The 20,711-nt window shown below is 34.7% G+C and overlaps 1 protein-coding gene and 1 pseudogene across 1 annotated transcript; one reads left to right on the top strand and one right to left on the bottom strand.

Moving 5' to 3' along the window:
• The first annotated feature begins 1,696 nt into the window (after nucleotides 1–1,696).
• LOC142626833 (subtilisin-like protease SBT3) lies at nucleotides 1,697–4,254 on the top strand. The gene has a single exon (XM_075800541.1). It carries the CDS (start codon nucleotides 1,787–1,789, stop codon nucleotides 4,088–4,090), a length of 2,304 nt encoding a protein of 767 aa, XP_075656656.1. The 5' UTR covers nucleotides 1,697–1,786; the 3' UTR covers nucleotides 4,091–4,254.
• Nucleotides 4,255–12,094: 7,840 nt separating this feature from the next.
• LOC142629257 (uncharacterized) lies at nucleotides 12,095–18,121 on the bottom strand (annotated as a pseudogene).
• Nucleotides 18,122–20,711: the final 2,590 nt, after the last annotated feature.

Genomic DNA, 20,711 nt, shown 5'->3' on the forward strand with positions numbered 1-20,711 from the left:
TGTAAATTGTTGTTTATAAGTTTTTGGTTGTGTTATATTCTTTGGAAAAAAAAGAAAAATAAATAAAAGAGTTTATATAAATTTGGCAACAAAGTTAAATAGATAAGCCTAAGAAATGTTTACTAACAATAGTTTTATTAGTAACTTTTTGTTAATATGATTTAAAAAAAATGAATAGAGAGATAATTTATTAACGTGATTTAAACTCTACTAAAACTTTTTTAAGGGATTGGTTTAAAAAATTTCAAAGTAATATTTCTAATTATTAAATACAATGCCCTAACTTCTAACTACCAAAACCCACAATTGAAATACTAATCCATATGTGATACCACTTCTAAAGATTAATATCTTAGCTATTATATATTATTCACTGACTTTTTTTTGGTCAAAAGAAGTGTTTCTCTCTCTTCCTGCAAAACAAAGGGATTATAATAAGAATTAGCTAGACAAGAGTAAAACTACACCACCTCTTTTCTACAATAAATGTTCAATTCAGATAATTTTTCATGCATACAGCCACGCTACACAAAGGGATTATAACAAGAATTAGCTAGACAGGGGTAAGACTACACCACCACTTTTCTATAATAAATGTTAAATTCAAATAATTTTTCATTTATATACACATACATGTAGCGTGCAACACATAGGACAAAAATTAAATTCTCATGTGAATCTAGATTGTTCTTAATTATTGAATTGGGGTTTCACTTAAACATGATTTCAATTATTGTTTTGGATAGTCTTTAACTATTAAATTCAAAGGTTTTCCATTTAAATATATGTGATTAATTAAGCCTTAAAGTTCACTATATTATTGAAAATCATTATATGTGTGTATATATATATATATTTAGGTACCTCTACTATCTTCCATTCAATTATATATATATTGATACCTTAGTCTCACACAACATGCATTCATTATGTAACTTAAAAGTAAAATATTCATTTATTTTTATTATTTATTTTAAGTAAATTAATAAAAATAATTATTTACATATGAATTTTGATCAAGTCATACATCGCACGAGCATAATGCTAGTCTTTAACTAAAGTACATATAAAGTGGGTTGAAGTCCTTATTATGGGATCTTTCTCAACATAAAGTATCTTTTGTAATAGGCATGTTAATTTACCAAATGTAACAATTCGATTGATGAGAGTAGCATATGAGAAAGTTGGTATAATATTAACAAATTTGAGAGAGTTTCAATTTATGGCATCCACTCTTAATGGTAGTTTTTTATTATCAGACTAAGATACCAATCAGTTCTTAGTGTCAATGGAAAATGACCCTAGATATCTTATAAAATTATATGATATTCGCTTCTCAAGTTTATCAAATAAATACATAACAAGTTGTGATGCATTGAACATAAAAAATGGTACAGAAAATTTGGATACATGGCATACCTTAGTTAACCGTCCTGATCTTATTTGTCTAACATTCGGTTTAGGAAGAGTTAATTGGCAAAATAAGAAATCCTTAAAAGTCAAATTCCATGCCAAGTGTCTTGTAATTCAATTATCATTTTTTTAGCATTGCAAAGAGATACTTTTATGGTTCAACTTCCACTCCTCGAACTATTGAATCATTAGAGAAAAAAAAAAAATGCACAACAACATTCGGGTTAAAATCGTAGTGGAGGCCAAGGTCCCCTACTGATATTATGGGCAGACAAGTAGTTAGAGAGTGAGTAACTGAGTATGTGTGCCCATACTCACTCTATATAAGTACTCCAACTTTGCGATTGTGCTCTAAAACCAAACCCCATTGATCATGGTTTCTCATATTCCCTACTATGTGTGCCTTACCTTTTTCTCAATCTCTCACCTTGTCTCCACCTTAGCAGAATCTGATAACTATATCATTCACATGGATGTATCAGAGAAGCCCAAAGACTTTGGTAGCCACCAAGAGTGGTACTTGTCCACTCTAACCTCTGCATTAGAAACTTCTAAACTTAGCACCACCAATTCATTTTCTACCTCCACTTCTAAACTTATCTATTGCTACACTCACGTTATAGATGGTTTTGCTGCAAGTCTATCACTTTCTGAGCTTGAGGCCTTAAAAAGCTCTCCAGGTTTTGTTTCTTCAATCAAGGACTTGCCTGTGAAGGCTGACACAACTCACTCACCTGACTTTCTTGGCCTTAATGGCAACTCGGGCTTATGGCCAGTGACAGACTATGGCCAAGATGTCATAATTGGAGTGGTGGATACAGGAATTTGGCCAGAAAGTGAAAGTTACAATGACAAGGGCATGTCCGAAGTTCCTTCAAGGTGGAAGGGTCAATGTGAATTTGGCACCGAATTCAACACATCTTTTTGCAACAAGAAGCTAATTGGTGCAAGGTTCTTTAACAAAGGTCTAATTGCCAAAGACCCCAAATTGACCAATACCATTAAAAATTCCACACGAGACACAATTGGTCATGGGACCCACACTTCAAGCACGGCTGCTGGGAATTATGTGCAAGGTGCATCATATTTTGGCTATGCCACAGGAACTGCTAGAGGCATAGCTCCAAAAGCCAGAGTGGCCATGTACAAGGCCTTGTGGGATGAGGGTGCTTATGCATCTGATATTATGGCTGCCATTGATCAAGCAATTTTGGATGGTGTAGATGTCATATCCTTATCATTGGGCATAAATGGTGAACCATTGCATACTGACCCAATTGCCATAGCCACATTTGGAGCCTTGAAAAAGGGTGTGTTTGTGTCCACTTCAGCAGGAAATCGAGGGCCTCTTCTCGGGACCTTACACAATGGCATACCATGGGTTTTAACCGTTGCTGCTGGTACCATGGACCGTGACTATAATGGAGTTGTTACTCTTGGCAATGGAGTTCAACTCTTGGGCTCATCTTTGTATATTGGGAAATGGAATTCATCTTCCAATAAAATCCCAATCATTTTCTTTGATGCTTGTGACAATCTCAAGGCATTGCAGAAAGTTGGGTACAAGATTGTTGTGTGCCAGGATAAGAAAGGCTCATTGTCTAACCAAGTTCGAAATGCTTACGATGCAAAAGTGGTAGCTGCGGTCTTTATAACCAACGTCACTGACTTGAAGTCCTACATCCGAACCTCATCTCCATCAATTTTCTTGAACATGAAGAATGGAGAAACTGTCAAAGACTACATCAAAACCAGCGAGTCCAACCCAAAAGCAAGCCTTGAGTTCAAAAAGACAACTCTTGGTATCAAACCATCACCAAGAGTTAGTAGTTACAGTTCTAAAGGGCCATCTATAAGCTGCCCATTTGTGCTGAAGCCTGACATAATGGCTCCTGGTTCATTAGTCTTAGCCTCATGGCCACCAAAAATCCCAGTTGCCAAGGAGGGCAGTTCCTTTCTATATAGTAAGTTCGCTTTATTGTCTGGTACATCCATGTCTTGCCCACAAGCAGCAGGAGTGGCAGCACTATTGAAATCAGCACACCCTGATTGGAGTCCTGCAGCCATTAGATCTGCCATGATGACCACATCGGATGCATTCGACAACACACTCAATCCAATCACAGACCTTGGTGATGATAACCATCCAGCCAGTCCTTTTGCCTTTGGAGCTGGACACATCAATCCCAACAAGGCATTAGACCCTGGTCTAATATACGATGTGAATGCACAAGATTATGTGAATGTTCTATGTGGTCTAAACTATACCAATCAACAAATTCAAATCATCACCAAATCAGCTTCAAATAATTGTTCCAACACGTCCTTGGACCTTAACTACCCATCTTTCGTTGCATTTTTCAATGCCAAGGGCTCCAATTCTAGTTTTAAAAGTGTACGAGAATTTCATAGAACAGTGACCAATGTTGGAGAGGGACAATCAACCTATGTTGCAAGTGTGACACCCATTAAAGAAATTAAAGTCAGTGTCACGCCGGAGAAATTGGTGTTCAAAAACAAGAATGAGAAGCAAAGTTTCAAGTTGAATATTGAAGGTCCACAAAAGCTGAAAGAGGAGTTACTTTTCGGTTATCTTCGTTGGGTGGATAGTGCTAGTAAACGAGTGGTCTCAAGCCCCATAGTGGCCACAAGTTACAGCTCGGAATTAGTGTCATAGTCCAAACTTTAATTGTCTTTCTTTTTGCTTGTGATATTTTAGCTAAATAAAGCTTGATTAATTAGTTTCAAGTTAATCTATTTCTAACCGGTTGTTAATGTGAAGCCAAGGAAAAAAACAAAACCCAGTTGGTGATTAAAACATTTTAGTTGATTTTTGTTGGATATGGTTTTGCGTGGTTGTTAAGTTGTAGCTTGTTACATCATAAAACTATCAATCAAAAGAAGTTTCATACATTTAGCATCTAGCTAATACTATAATTATATGTAACATCTTGTGGGGGACAAGTTAATTAGTACCTAACATCCATGTGGAATAAGAAGGTATGGGCAAAGTCAATGATACATGGAAGACAGAATAATGCATAATGAAACTTTTTATGCAATGATCATCTTTTCTTTTCTTTTCTTTTTCTTGGCTTCATAATGTGATTAATTATGTATGAAAAGGTTTATGAAGTCAAATTCGCACTATCACTAACATCATCACATTATTTGTTTTTTGCTAAGTGGTGTTATTAATGGGGTATCAATTTGCATAATTATTTTTAAGTTGGGTTTACTGAGTTGGTTTGAAATATGACTCATGATATTATCTATACTTCCCCATTACTTATCATTTTTTTTTTCATCTCTACCGCCATACTCTTCAAAAGTGGATCCCTATCAACACTACACAACTGTTGCAATTGATCTTCAATGCTAATTAGTTTATGGAAGTATGTATTAGAAGTGACAAACAAGGACCCATAAATTTTAAGTGTCGCCTCATAAAATTTGCCAAGAAATTTCACAAAGGTCTTGACATTTTCCCGTTCAAGATAGTTAGAAGGACCAATGGGCTTTTTCCCATTCCCATCCGCTTCACAAAAATAAAGTTTGTAATGCCCATCTGCCTCTTCCAACCTATCAACTGCTCTCACAAATTTCAAAGCACAATCTAATATGAGATAAGTGGAATTCTACCTAGCATTTAGCATAAAACTATCAATCAAAAGAAGTTTCATACATTTAGCATCTAGCTAATACTATAATTATACGTATGGGGGACAAGTTAATTAGTACCTAACATCCTGATAACGCCTTAAAATGTGTACTTGTTATATATTTATGTGGCTGTTATCTCCTTATTACTATGTTTAATTTGTCTAATTAAGCCATGATTTGCATTAGTTCCTATTATTTATCTTTACATAATTTCTTGAATAAGATGTCATTCATTATGTATAATTTTCTACTTTCAAGAAATCATGTGAGAAATGTGAGTTTACAGGAATTTGTGAGAGAATGGAGGCTAAACTAGAATTAAAGTGGAGCTAAAGGACCATACTTAAATGTCTAAGGAGGTGCAGCTGGAGTGCTTTGATCATCTACCATGATTCGAAGCTTCAAATAAGGAAAGAAATCAAAGAGGCAAAATCTGAAAAGGCAAAATCTAATTTGAGCACTGATCAGTATTTTGGGCGTATCTCTCTCCTCAAAAATCCAATTGACACAAGGCCAGGAACCATGACTTAAATATCTACAACTTTCCAGTTTTGAGTTTTTTGAAATTCTTAATTTTTGAAGGTTGAAATTAACTCACAAGTTATTGCTGTAAACTTGGATGAAAATTAAAAAAGTAAAAATTTTATTTTCTTTTGACACTTAGACGTTAGGGTTTTGGAAGGGAGGCTGTGTAGAACGAATTTTGGAGAGAAATACCTTGTATTTTCTTTTCTCTAATGGCAGCCTAAACTCTTTCCTAGGGCTAGGGGTTATGTTTCTTCTATATGATATGAATATTCAATGTGATTCTTTTTAGGATTTTATCAACAACATATTTGATTGTTCAATTAGATTTCTTTTGATGTATTAGTTCTTCCTAGGGCTAGGGGTTAAGTTTAATCATGTTTTTCTTATTGTTTAGATGAATTTCTAATAGTTTTAAATAGAAATAAGGTTTTAAAGTGAATGGGTTTTTCTGAAAAATTTTCTAACTGATAGGACAAAAACGTATTGACCTCTTGTGATAAATTAATTGATTAATTAACCAAGTTTATTAATTAATCAAATTAACATGCAAACACGTGGTAACACAAACAAATCACCAATAAACTAAAGTGCAGCGAAAAATAAATTGACACAGTGATTTGTTTACGAATGAGGAAAACCAACTCGGCAAAAACCCCACTGGTGATTTTAAGGTCACCACTCCCGAGAATCCACTATTATCAAAATAAGCGGCTACAAGTAAAGGAATCCTAGTACCTTATACTAACCTATAGTTGAACCCTTACCCCAATACCCAATTGGACTTGTTTTGTAGTGACAATCTCTTCTTGTATTGCACGGCTCCCAATACATGACTAACCAATTGCGCGGATCCCAGTACGCGACTTCAATCACCAACTAAAGAAAGATTGTTGGCTACAAAGTTCTTCAGTTCATCACACGATGAAGATCGAGAAGCTCCTTCGTTACAAAACCCTACGGTGTACAAACACAGCAGCTTCTTCAGAAGAAAGATGAGCTAGGGCAAACTAGGTCTTTGGATACAATTTGCTCTTGTGCAATTGTGCTCTTGGCTATGTGTAACCTAATACGGCCCTTAAAATAATCCTTATATATGTTTAGGATTGTGAGAAAAGAAAGTCCAACCATACAATCACGGATTGGATGAAAAACAGACTCGAAAATATGAGTTTCATAAGCCTCGACAAATACCCTATCTGTTGAGCTACTGTCGAGCCACAAACTAGAACAGCTCTTCAAGTCTCGATGGATGCTAGCTGTCAAGGTTTAATGAACAACACTTTTCACACTTGAATCTTGGACAGACTTGCATAGCTTCCATACTTAGACTTGAAACAAGGTTTTTTGAAGTATTAAACACATCCTAAATCTACCCAATTACAAGTAAAGTGTGTTTTGTCAAAGGATTAGCCAATTACATAAAATGTTAACATATATTCCTAACATCAAATCACATATGTCCCAACAATAACCACATTATTAATCTAAATTATCATGTGTTCTTGAATTGTCTCAGTTCAACCGAATCATAAGTATTAATTGTATAAAAACAATCAATTATGAAATATATAATTTCTTAAATCACAAAGAATTTCATATCGATATAGGGAAACACCCTGATACCCTAGTATTTACATTATTGATTTAAATCATTTTTTATCATTGTTCTTGTTAACAATCACCAAGAAAAAGTATTTTTATTCTTCACCCAAATTGTTATTTAATTATATTGTCTTTGAATTTATCCTGCTCCTTATGGTTCGACCTCGGTATTCCGAGAATTATATTGCTACGATCTCCTGCACTTGGAAGTGAGTAAGCAATTTTGGCGCCGTTGCCGGGGAGCTACTTTGTATTTAGAGGCAATTTTTTTTTTTTTTTTTTTTTTTTAGGGCAAAGCATAACTGGTGGAAATTCTTCTATTGGTAACTTCGTTCCATTTTTTTCCCCTTATTTTGTTTTTATTTTTTTGTTTGTTTTTAATTTATTTTATTTGATTGGCATTCATTGTTGCATTTTGATTTGGGTTAGAAACAAGAAAGGCAGATTAGAAAATTTTGAAACTTACTTTGGTAATCTTTTTGACACACCTTTACCTTCACCTTCTTCATCAATCATAGGCGATGAAACATGTAATAATAAGGCTTCTTGAAATTTGAGAATTTCCCCTTCTCAAAAGACTTCCCATCTTTCTTGAATTTTAAGAATTTACAAAAGTTCTTTGCAAGCTACGCCACTTCCTTTTCAACCTCAACCTCATCCGAGGAGTCTTGAGCTTCCACTCTCTCATTGATTGTCTTGAGAGGAAGAGATTTTCTCTTCCTTTGTGATGGTAGAGATAGCTCATAAGATTGAAGAAAACCAATGAGTTCTTGAATTTTTATCTCATCAAGGTCTTTGCTCTCTTCAATTGCGATGACCTTGGCACGGAAGGACTAAAGTAATCTTAGTAATTGACATAGTAAAAATAGGGCTTCTTGAAATTTGAGAATTTCCCCTTCTCAAAAGACTTTCCATCCTTTTTGAATTTCAAGAATTTACGAAAGTTCTTTGCAAGGTACGCCCGTTCCTTTTCAACCTCATCCTCATCTGAGGAGTCTTGAGCTTCCACTCTCTCATTGATTGTCTTAAGAGCAAGAGATTTGCTCTTCCTTTGTGATGGTAGAGATAGCTCATAAGTTTGAAGAGAACTGATGAGTTCTTGAATTTTTATCTCATCAAGGTCTTTGCTCTCTTCAAATGCGGTGACCTTAGCACGGAAGCTCTCCAGCAATGATTGTAAAATCTTCCTCACAACCTTGGAGTCCTCCGTCTTTTCACCCAAGTTAAACTTGCCAATCACCACTTCATTCAATTTCCCATAAAGGGAGTTGAACAACTCATCTTCACTCATCTTTAGTTCTTCGAAGCGAGTGGTGAGCATTTGTAACTTGGTGTCTTTCACCTTCTTGGTGCCTTCATCAGGTGAGACACCACAACAAATAGCATTTAAAGCTTTACTATTAGCAATGGCCGCTACAAAGGCTACCTTATCCCAAGTAGATTTGGCAACCTCCGGCCTAGTCTATCCATTCTCAACCGCATCCCATATGCTCTCATCAATAGAGCACAAGAATGCACGTATACGCACTTTTCAAAAGGCGTAATTACTCCCATCAAAGAAGGGAGAGGCATTTAGGGATTGAGACCTATCCATTGTAGGGTCAAGGATCACACTTAGGATGTAGAAATCTGACAAAGTGTACCCACTTTGATACCAATTGAAAGTTCACTTGGTGTATAAAACACTCATGAATGTTTAAACCTCCAATTTCAAAAATACCAACACAAGCTTATACTCAGACAATAGATGTGCGGAAAGATAAGTATAAGTAATACCCAAATAAATAAACTACTCTAAACCATAATTAATCACAACATAGCAGCAATTAAAAGGCAAGAGTAAGGATTAGAGAGATGCAAACATAAAGATAACACCGGCACATTTTATCGAAGAGGAAACCAAAGAACTCGGCAAAAAACGTCTACGCCACCCTCCAGGCGGTAAAATGATCCACTAAAGAATAAAGTTGGGATACACAAATAGCAATAGACCCTCCAAGCCTAATCTACCCAATGCATCTAAACCCTTCAAGCTTCTTACTCCAACAAGGTTAAGTCTAACCGTGTCTTCTTTAGTTTTCTGAATCCCGCAGTAAGCCCATAGCATCAACCAAATGAATTGATCCTCTTTGAATTGCTTCGCAAGCACCAAATGACCTCCTCACTAATATGGGTATGGTAAGATAAGGATTTGGCTAATAAACGCCTCAAGGGTATGTCAATGGAGAGGGTGAGAGTAAAGGAATTTGAGAACCAAAAGTATAAGATTGTGGATGAGTCAATCTTGTTGTTCTCTAGGGTTTCTCTCTCAAAATTCTCTCTAGAAGCTCTCTACATTTTGTGGGTATAAGGGTATTTATAGTAGGATACGTGAGGAATGTAAAAAGTCATTTTTCTGCAAAATAGGGTATCCCAGCGACTCACTCGCAACTAGGATGAGTCGCGAGTTTGAGTCGCGAAATAACTGACTAGTCCAGACAGTCCTTTTTGTCATATAGTGCTGCAACTATCGTGACCCTTCAGCTTCCTGCATGCTTCACCCATGTGGCATTTTGGCGAGTCAACAGTCGTGAGTCACTCTCGAGATCCAGTCCCAAGAATCCTCTTGAATGCACACACACTTGAATTCTTCACACTCTCTCTCACATAACCCTTACATGATTCCCACCTAAATACAGGGTATCTAATTGCTGAAATACAAGAAAATTTAGCACAGCATAAAGCCAACACATGGTTGAATAAATTCAACTTTACTGATAGGCCAAAAACGTATTGACTCCTTGTGATGGATTAATTGATTAATTAGCCAAGTTTAATTAATTAACCAATTTAACATGCAAATGCGTAGTAGCACAAACAAATCACCAATTAAACTAAAGTGCAGCGGAAAATAAATTGACACGGTGATTGTTTACGAATGAAAACCTCCAAGGCAAAAACCCCACCGGGTGATTTTAAGGTCACCATTCCCGAGAATCCACTATTATCACAACAAGCAGTTACAAGTAAAGGAATCCCAATACTTTATACCAGCCTACAGTTGAACCCTTACCCCAATACCCAATTGAACTTGTTCTGTAGTGACAATCTCTCCTTTTCAATGCATGGCTCCTAGTACGTGACTAACCAATTGCGCGGATCTCAGTATGCGACTTCAATCACTAACTTGAAAAAGATGTTGGCTGCAAAGTTCTTTAGTTTATCCTCACAATGAAGAACAAGAAGATGCTTGGTTACAAAACCCTATGGTGAAAAGACACAGCGGCTTCTTCACAAAGAGATGAACTAGGGCAAACTTTGTTTCCGATCACAAATTGCTTGAACAGACTTTGCTCAATGCTTGTGCAACTTGTGCTTACTTTGACAACCCTTAAAATAATCCTTTTATATGTCTAGGAATATAAGAAAAGAATGCCCAAAGACATATCCACAGATTGGAATCAAAACAGATCTAAAAAATTGTTTTTCTTAAACCTCGACAGCTAGAGGTGTCGAAATGCTGTTGAGAAGTTGTCGAGCCTCGGAGCTGGAACAGCTTATTAAAGCTCGATAGATGAAGCTGTCGAGCTTTAATGACAAGCACTTCTTCAACTTGTTTCTTAGACAGACTTGCATGACTTTAATACTTGATCTTGAAACCTTGTTTCTTGAAGTATTAAAACACCCTAAATCTACCCAAATACAAGTAAAGTGCATTTTGCCAAAGGATTTGCCAATTACATAAAAGAACGACATATGTTCTTAACAAGTGAACTACATATGTCCTAACACTTATAGTATGCAATAGAACTTTAATTTTCTCACAAATTTTGTAGCATCACGAAATTGTCTACTCCCATCTTACTGTGCTCGAGTATAGCACCACAACCCTATTATAATAATAATGATGATATGATGATCATAAAAATCGGGGTATTACAAGCTTGACTTGTCGAGAGTTACTTAAGTTGATTGGTTAAACTACATAGCTTAACTGATCGAGAATCATGTTGATTGGATTCTCAAAATTTGTCTTTAGCCATTTGATCTAGGGCTACTTGCATCTCTAGTACACTATATAAGTACGCCTTAGAGCACATTTTCTATGACTATGAGAAATTAATGTATTATACGCAAATCTACAATTTTCCAGGCTTTCTTGAAGCATTAACCAGAGACCTATGTTTATACAAAATATCCAGTGATCAAAGTTTGAAGCATTAACCAGAGACCTATGTTTATACGAAATATCCAGTGATCAAAGTGAAGTTTATGCATCTAGTTTACATCCAAGTTACTGGTAAAAATCTTTGAGAGGTGTTCTTGAAGTTGTGAGGGGTCATTCATGTGCAACAAGTTTAGAATAGAAGAGTTTATGGTCTCAAAGCTTAGTGTGGTCATATCAGTAAATACTACAAGAGGTAGCATTAGATTTGGGTTTAAATCTTTTTTTACAAACTTCAATTCTATTCTAGTGGATTTATTACCATGGAAATTGAAGATTAAATCCCCCAAGTTTTTACAGTGAAACTGCTTATTTCATTGGTTTTCTTGGATCATTGTTTTGGTGTATTTATGTGATCCATGTTTATGTGTTTTTATTTAATTCAGATCGAAAGCATAATTAATATAATTAATTACTTGCTTAATAATTGGTTAACTTTGTTACAACCAAAGCCTAAAACCCTAACCATAGGCAATCAAACGTGTACAATCATAGTGCCTTGAAATTTGTGTTACCAAATGCACATTATTAATACTTGAAATTAAACATCTAGTAGTACTCTAAGCATTACATAATCTTAAACAAACAACTTCCTTCAGCAGCATGAATTTGACAAAATATAGTGTCTTATTGCATATCCTTGCTTGTTCTGGTCAGACTGTGATGGCTCCAGGAAAGTGCACTTTAGCTTAATAAAACCTGAAAGACCATGTGCATAGTTGGTCTAGATTTTGTATTAGCATGCAAGCATGCAATTGCCAACTTTATGATGCGTATCAATTGATTCTCAACCTCAAGAGTGGGAGGTGGAAGGCGTATGTCCAACAAATCATTCAACAACAAATTCTCCCCCATGGATGAATTAGTTATAATGGAGATGATTTCACCAGAATGCCTACCTTTGATCACTTCAATAGCCAAAACTCTGAAGCTAAACATGTCGCATTTCTTAATTATCTTCATCGTATAAGCAAGCTCTAAAAAAATATGAATATTATGCCAATGTATTCATATGATATATATGTTCTATATTGATTGAACAAATAAGTACATTACCTAGTGCAACATATCCATACGTGCCGGCAAGTGAAGACCAATTGGATGAGTCTTGGTTAAGAATCTTAGCAGTGCCAAAGTCTGAAACATGAGCCTCATACTCTAAATCCAGCAAAACATTTTTGCTTGATATGTCCCTATGAACAATTGGTGGAAAGCAATCATGGTGCATGTAAGACAACGCGTGAGCCACACCCTTGACGATATTCACTCTCTTATTCCAATCCAATTCTTTAGCTCTTCCATCATTGCTCAAAATTGAGGCCAAGCTACCCTTTTGAAGGTACTCATAAATCAAAATTGAGAATTGTGAATGTGAACAAAAGCCATGCAATTTTACAATATTTCGATGTCGGATTTCTAATAATGTGTTGATCTCATTTAAGAACTCTTTTTGCAATGAAGTCTCATTGTCACGCAAAGATGTGAGTTTCTTCATTGCAACTATGTCTCCTAATATTAGCTTGGCTTTATAGACGATTCCATATCCTCCCTCCCCAATGCAAAAATTAGCATCAAAACCCTGGGTTGCGTCAATGATTTCTTGGTACAATTTTCTTCCATCAAAAGTTGATAGTGTTAACACTTCTTCGTTGTCCATGTCTTTTGTTGGATTTGTTTGTGGATTTCGCCTTTTTCCCTTTAAAGTGAAGTAAATTCCCAAGAATACCAATACAAGTGAAAGTGTTCCCAAAAGAGGGAAAATGAGTTTAAGTCCCTTCTTTGAAATATGTTCTACCTTACAGGGTTGCAATCCCATCACATTTCCACATATTCATTTATTACCTTGTAGTGCTTCAATGCGAGCATCTTGAAATGCTCGACTATTTAGAAGAGGACCCTCCAACTCATTGTAGGATATGTTGACAAATGACAAGCCACACATCTGTTCGAAAGCAGCTGGAATAAAACCTGAGAAATTATTGTGAGATAAATTGAACAGCTCCAAGCTTTGCATATTGTTGATTTGTGAAGGTATCTCTCCTTCAAGTGAGTTAAGGCTCAAATCTAGCTAGGACAAATGAGTTAATTCACACATTTGAACTGGAATGTTAAGGATGAACTCGTTGTTGCTCATATTCAAGTAATGTAGTTTCAAAAAGTTCCCTATATCTCTCGGGATTGATTTGCCAAACCTATTAGTGGATAGATCTAGATACTCAAGATTTATTAATGACCCAAGCTCCAAGGGTAAACCACCATTAAGGTTATTGCCATTCAAGCAGAGCTTCAACATGGAAGTCAACTTTCCAAATTCCTTTGGAACCTCCCCTACCAAGCGATTAGAAGAAAGATCAAGTGATTGGAGTTGAACTAAGTCTCCAATTTCAAGTGGTATGCCACCAGAAATATTGTTCCCAGCAATCTTTAAACTGGTTAGTTGTGTGCACTTGCCCTAGTTGTGTAAGATTTCACCATAAAATTGATTGTAACTTAGGTCCATGTATTGCAAGTTTCTGTAGACACCAAAATCTTCAGATATATTTCCAAAGAGTTGGTTTCTTTCAGGGTGGACTCTAATTAAGTTTGTGCAATTTCTCAAGGTTTTTGGTATTGGACCTGTGAGATGGTTGTTGTCTGCCCTTAGTAATTGGAGAAACCCACTTTGGCATAAGTTTTGAGACAAAAAGCTAATGAAGTGGTTGACATCCAACAATAGAGCTGTCAACTTCATTAAGTTCCCAATCCCTTGTGGAATGGGACCAGAAAGTTGGTTATCACGGAGGTATAAAGCTTTTAAGCCACTCAACCTACCAAAGGAAATTGGAATAGTACCATTCAAATGATTTCTACTCAGTTCAAGATCAGTTATGGATGTCAAGTTTCCTAATTCTTCAGGAATGGTACCAGAAAGTTGATTGTTGTACAAGTGTAAAATAGCCAAGTTTCTAAGAGAACCTAAAGATGTGGGAATTAAGCCAGAAAGATGATTTGTTTCAAGGCTTAAGAATATGAGAGACTTTAGATTTCCAATTTCTTAGGGGATGGAGCCAGAAAGCTGATTTTAGTCCATATGCAATAGTGTTAGTTTTCAAATTTTGCAATACTATAAGGGATGGGACCTTTGAAACTGTTGTTACTTATGTCAAGTTCAACTAAATTGGTAAGGTTTCCAATTTGTGGAGGAATGGAACCAGAAAGTTGATTATCATAGAGGTACAAATAAGCCAAGTTGCTTAAATTACCTAAAGATATAGGAATGGAACACGAAAAGAAATTACTATTGAGAGAAAGGTAAGTCAAATGGCTCAAATTACCTAATGAAGCCAGAATGCATCCATGGAAATTGTTGGCATACAAAGAAATGTCATTAAGAGACTTTAAATGACCTATTTCTAGAGGAATTGAGCCACTTAACTAATTTTTAGCAAGGTGCAAGACCTCAAGGTTGATCAGTAGGCCAATCTGGGGTGGGATTTCCCCCGATAAGTTATTAAAGGATAGATCAAGATATATGAGTTTAGACAGGTAACTAATATCAATAGGAACTGTATTAAAGAGTTCATTCATGCTGAGGTCAACAAATGAAAGGTTAGGGAGTGACAAGAATGAAAATTCATGGAGAGTACCTTTCAAGCCTGAGTTAGTCAGGTTTAATCTAATAACACTTCCTGCATGGTTGCAAGAAACACCAAACCAACTGCGTGGATTTGAGCTTGCATTTTGATTGCTGGAAGAATTGGTTGCATTATTTTATATATATATATATATATATATATATATATATATATATATACATATACCCAACAAAAAAAGAGCTTAGTATTTTTAATTGAAATTATATTTCATGGATATTTCATAAAATAAAATTTATTTTTATCATTTACATAGTAAAATTTTTTTAAAAAAAGTTTCATTTTCATTCCAAATTATCAAATTTTATACTAAAGTAATTAAAATATCCTTCAATTAAACTAATGAAATTTTCAAAAATATGAATTATTTAAACTTGGAGAAATAAGTTAGGCTCCAAATATATTTAATATTACTTTACTTTAACTGATTATATAGCAACTAAAGATACATTTCATGTGTAGTTTTTGTGATAAGATTTTTTTTAATAAATTAATAACTTGTTTATTGCTACATAATGGGTTAAAAAATAAATAAATTCAAACATGTTTGGTGCCAAACTCTTTTATATATATATATATGTAAATTAAAGAAATTTTCAAAATTTGGAAGGGCCCCACCAATGTATATAGCTCCACCTCTAGACTCCGGCTGTTCTTGCGTGGAAAATAGAGTTTTTTCTAAGGCCACAAACAATCTTAGAACTATTACTATAGCTCTCTTCCGTAACAAACGTGTTGGTTGTTGGTTGGTATGTGTTGGTTGTCAGTTTCACGAATACCTATCATTCAGAAAATTTTGTGGAAAAGTTGTATATAGTTTTTGTGGTTTCATATTCCAAGTCAAGAAAAAAGGGGGAAAAAAAATACCATGAACATAAATTCCAAAAGAAAAAAGGACTAAGGAAGGAAATTAAGCACCTTTTGTTTTTAATTGTAAGTTGCAATTCTATCAACTTTTCCAACAATAAAAATCATATTATGCAAAGCAGCGGAAAATAAATAACACCATGATATGATAACCTTGGAAAACCGATGAAACAAACTGTTTCATGGTAAAAGCCTGGGGAGGATTTGACCTAACTATCCTCAACATAAAGTAAATCCACTATGAGAGAATTGAAATTTTTACAATCAGATTTAACCCTAAATCTATTGCTACCTCATGCAGTAACTTACTGACACAACCACGTTTAAGCTCCAAATCCACGAACTCCTTCTCTTCTTAGATTTACACCAACACAAGCACCCACACTTGTTTCTTTAAGATCCCACTCAAAGGACTACCAGTACAAACTCTCCAATTTGTGACTCCAAGACCAGCCTTGAAAGTTTAGATCATCAGCAGTTGTTGATCTTGTTGTAGCAACTTCAGATCTACTAGATTTAATGATATGAGAATGATTTCCGATAGTGACTTTGAAAGAGGAAGGCACAATACTTTTTAGATCACATAAGAGCACCTCCAAAGTCTCTCAAAAGCTCTGAAAACGTAGTTAGGGTTTTCCTTTATAGACTAGAAGTGTTTCACTTGAAACCAAAAACGTTTTAAGCAGAGTTTAGGTTGAAATAGAAATCTGTAGAAATTTCATGTCTGCGATTTTCAATCGGTCAAATCTAATTTTCGATCAGTTGGATTTCATAGAATTTGAATACTTCTTTCTGCAGCTTGTATGTTCTTGTATTCTCACTTGTAACACCTTGAGCATTGTCTAATAAACTCTATAGACTTTAAGATTTATACATAGATATGCTCACGGTTCGTCAATTGTTCTAAACTTTTAGAACTTGATATATCTCTTTATTGGATGCGAATTTTGAAAATCTAACTGTTGGATTATATTACATTTTCTTTATGTTCTTAACATGCACATATCAAATTTTGTTTAAATTGGATATTATTTACTATTTGATTAACAAATCCATTTTTTATGCATAATTTTATATCATAAAAATTTGAAATTAAAAAATTTGATTGATGATATAGCTATTGATCTTTAGTTTTTTCAAAAAAAAATTTCACAAGCATAAAAGATATAATAAAAACATGAAACCTAATGTTAATTTTTTAAAATTGACATCTAATAAAAAGATATAGGAGGATTTTGAAAAGTGTACCTCCAAACTAGTTTGGAGAAAAACTTTTTCAAATTACCAATCAAATTACTTACTTTAAGATTGGATTTTTCTAACTATGAGTACAAAAAATCAAGTCAAAATTTGAAGTTTTTCTTCCAAAAAAAGACTTTTATGTTTCCTCTTAGTGATCTTTTCTCCTAGACACAATAAAAATTAGAGAAAAGCATTGAATGTGGAACATTTGGTAAGAAGTTGGCTGGAAAAATTGGTGCATTTGCAATTATTCCAAATGGCCCACAAATTACCCAGACATTTAGTTGGTACTCACACAGAAAATGTAGAAAAAGGCTTCGAATGTGGGACATTGGACATTTGAACATGATGAAAAGTAAGACTTGGAACTTGGGAAGTTACTACGCGTGTACAGGAAATTGATTCAGTTTTAACTTTTATGTAAATTCCGCTTCACCTTGACTCTCTACTTAATTAGATTTGCATGGAAAATTAGTAGCTAATTTCCTCTCTGCAAAAACACGTGTTTCAAAAGACAAATATTTCAATTTTTGGGACAACTATCAATAAGTAATCTAGAATATAAAAAAAATCATAAATTTTTAATGAACTGTCAAAATATTAAGTTGTTATTAGCATGCAAAAAAATTAGTCAGCGTTGGCCATATAATAACTAGTGAAAATTTTGTCAATTCAACTTAATTTAATTGCACTTCCTGCATGGCTGCAAGAAATGCCGAACCAGCTGCAAGGGATTGAGCTGGTGTTTTGATCATTAAAAGAATTGGTTGCATTATTAGGAGGGAGAGTCCATGAAGACAGGAGTGGTTGGGTTTCATTTTCAAGACTGGCTTTCCAATTGAGTAAAGCATCTGTCTCTGCCTCTTTAATTATTTACAGAAACAGAATCAGCAACAAATGAGGAATGTAACATGGCCAATACGACTAGAGAAACAGGGGAAAGTAACTTATTCAAGGTAGACAATGCCGTTGTATATCAAAGCTCCCCCAGGAATTTCTTACACTACTATTTACAGGATCTAAGATTTGGTAAGTCTCTGAGGTCAATTTCCACTGTTAAATGGCAAAGAGAAACAGGAATCTGACATAATGGATGACTTACTTTTTGACTGTTTTGATGTGGACACCCAGTCAAGAAAAAGGAAAGATCCAAAGTGAAAAGTCCCCAAAATCGTTTTCATTATATCTCAATAACTAGGAAGAAATTTCAAGCAAAATATACGATACAATTGCCAATGAAGCATAAAAATGAGGAAGCTTGTATTTCAAGTCATGGCCTGGGAGTTCTCTCTGGAAAATTTGGAACCATATGCACTTGAGCATTGAAAAAATGGATTCCATGGCCACATGTTTTCCGCATGGTGCTTTCTTCTTTTTCTGTCCTTTTCCCTTTATGATGTTGAAGTGATGTCATATATGTTGCATGGGTTAGGTAGGTAGAAGTAGAACTTGAATCAACTCTATTGTCCAGTAGAATGTTTAAATTATTTAGTATTTCTTTTCATAGTGGCAACTGGCGAAACCGCAAAAGTGAATTTCTGAATATCATGATAATTCATCAGTTAGGTCGAGACCCTTATTTGTGTGTCTGTCCCACCACAAAATATCACACACAAGTTTACCAATGCTAATCATACGATTGCCAACCATATAACAGCAATGTTTTCCAATGACTATATCTCATTCTTTAGGAGATCTAAAAATTAAATGCTCGAGTGTTGAATCAAGAAGTTCGGAGAAATCTAACCGCTAACCACCTTCTACAACCTATTTCTCTAAGAGAAACAAAGACAAACTACAGTTGTTTTAGTCATTAGAAGGGTTTACAAATTGAAGTCTACCTTTCGTCAATTAACTTGTCCCTTATTCATTTAACCCAAAATTTAACACTATTGGACTTAGTATCCTGTTGTTATAGTACCGTTCTAAGTTCTAAGCCTCTCTATGCACGAAGTACAGTTTACCCATGACATGAAGTATGTCAACAAAGGCTATGACCTATGAAGCTGGTGCTCATGCGCATGACAAGAACTACATTGGGCATCATCTGTTTAGAACTCGAGCATGGTCTCAGCTGCCCCTCCAGTGCGCCACCACTTGTTCTTCTCCTCCTATGCTTTCCCTTAGGGGAGCTGGTCCACTCAAAGCCATTTCTGCAACAGCCCTTTAAAAAATTTAGATTGAAAAAAAAAATTATATGAACAATAAGATTTCCAAGACATTATTACAATTATTTGATTATAATACTGATTTATTTTGTATTGGAATGGACAAACAATTAAAGGGTAGTTGCCTTATACTTGGATCTACAGGATAAGAACAGCTTGACAGACTATTTAAGAGTGGTTGACTTATGGGTGGACATATAAGAATCAACCTCTTGAATAGTTTGGAATTTCAATTTTTATTGCACAATTGCTTTTATACTTCAAATTGCAATTTTTTAAAAGAAATTCCAAGATTGGTCAGGGTAAATTTTATATTATATTTATTTTAAGTGTCTAAAAAAGTTAAATATTTAGATGATAAAGTGTACCTAGTTAAAAGCGTATCCTATAGATCAGAGTTCTGAAGTCAAATGCTCTAATTTTGGGAAGATAGAGTGGTTTGAAAAGAGAAACAAGGAATTTATACTATCACTTTACTTTATTGTTTATATTTGAAATTATTATTATTATTATTTTTTTTTTTTTGAAGTTGAAGTTTGCCCAATGTCCCAGATTTTAATATTTTTGTTCTTTATTATTGTTTTTTATTTTTTGGGTGAGGAAGTTACTGTAGTCACACATTTTTATTAGATAAATTCTATGTCCACAATACTTTCACAACAAATATTAGGTGAAAGGTTGTTACTATTTATTATTGGTGGACAAACTAGTAACAATCTGCCACTTGATATTTTTTGTGAAAGTATTGTAAAATTTTTATTGAGTTATTAGTTCTCTTTTAATTAACAAGTTAATACTACAATGATTTCAAATACTTTTTACTTTTTAGCAATTGTTAATTACAATTTAAATAATAACATATTGTTGTCTAAATTAGTTTTTCTCATGCAATTGAATTGACTAAAAATTTGTATTTGATTTGTTGTGGCATGCTTTTTCAAAAACCCTTGCCAAGAAGACAACATGGGCCTTACCTATGGATCGAGGTGTGAACATGGTGTCCATAAACGGAGGGCTCCTGATGGCTCCACCTCATTTAACAATCAAAAACCTATATTTGAAAGGAGCGGCTGAGATGTACGAAAATGGTGTATTTGTTACTGTGGACCTCAAGTTCATTGTGGACTCTCACATCTGCAATATGCATCTTTGAAAATGTCCAACCTTATGGAAGATATCTCTGCTTCAACCTCGTCATCAGTTGCAAGAAAGATGCCATTAAGCTTGCCCACATATTATTGCCACCCTCTGAAGCTGAAGCCTCCACTCCTGAAAGGTTTGCATTGGTTTTGGTCGTCTCAATTTGTATTGGTTTTGGTCATCTCAGGTTCTCAATACTTGTTCAAAGACTCATCTTTTCATAGGGTATCAATATCATGGCTCATGTAGTTT

Source organism: Castanea sativa, chromosome 3 (genome assembly GCF_040712315.1).
Source record: "Castanea sativa cultivar Marrone di Chiusa Pesio chromosome 3, ASM4071231v1".
Classification (NCBI taxonomy): domain Eukaryota; kingdom Viridiplantae; phylum Streptophyta; class Magnoliopsida; order Fagales; family Fagaceae; genus Castanea; species Castanea sativa.

Coding starts and splice junctions, on each gene's coding strand:
- LOC142626833 (XM_075800541.1), top strand. CDS start 1,787: ATGGTTTCTCATATTCCCTACTATGTGTGCCTTACCTTTTTCTCAATC.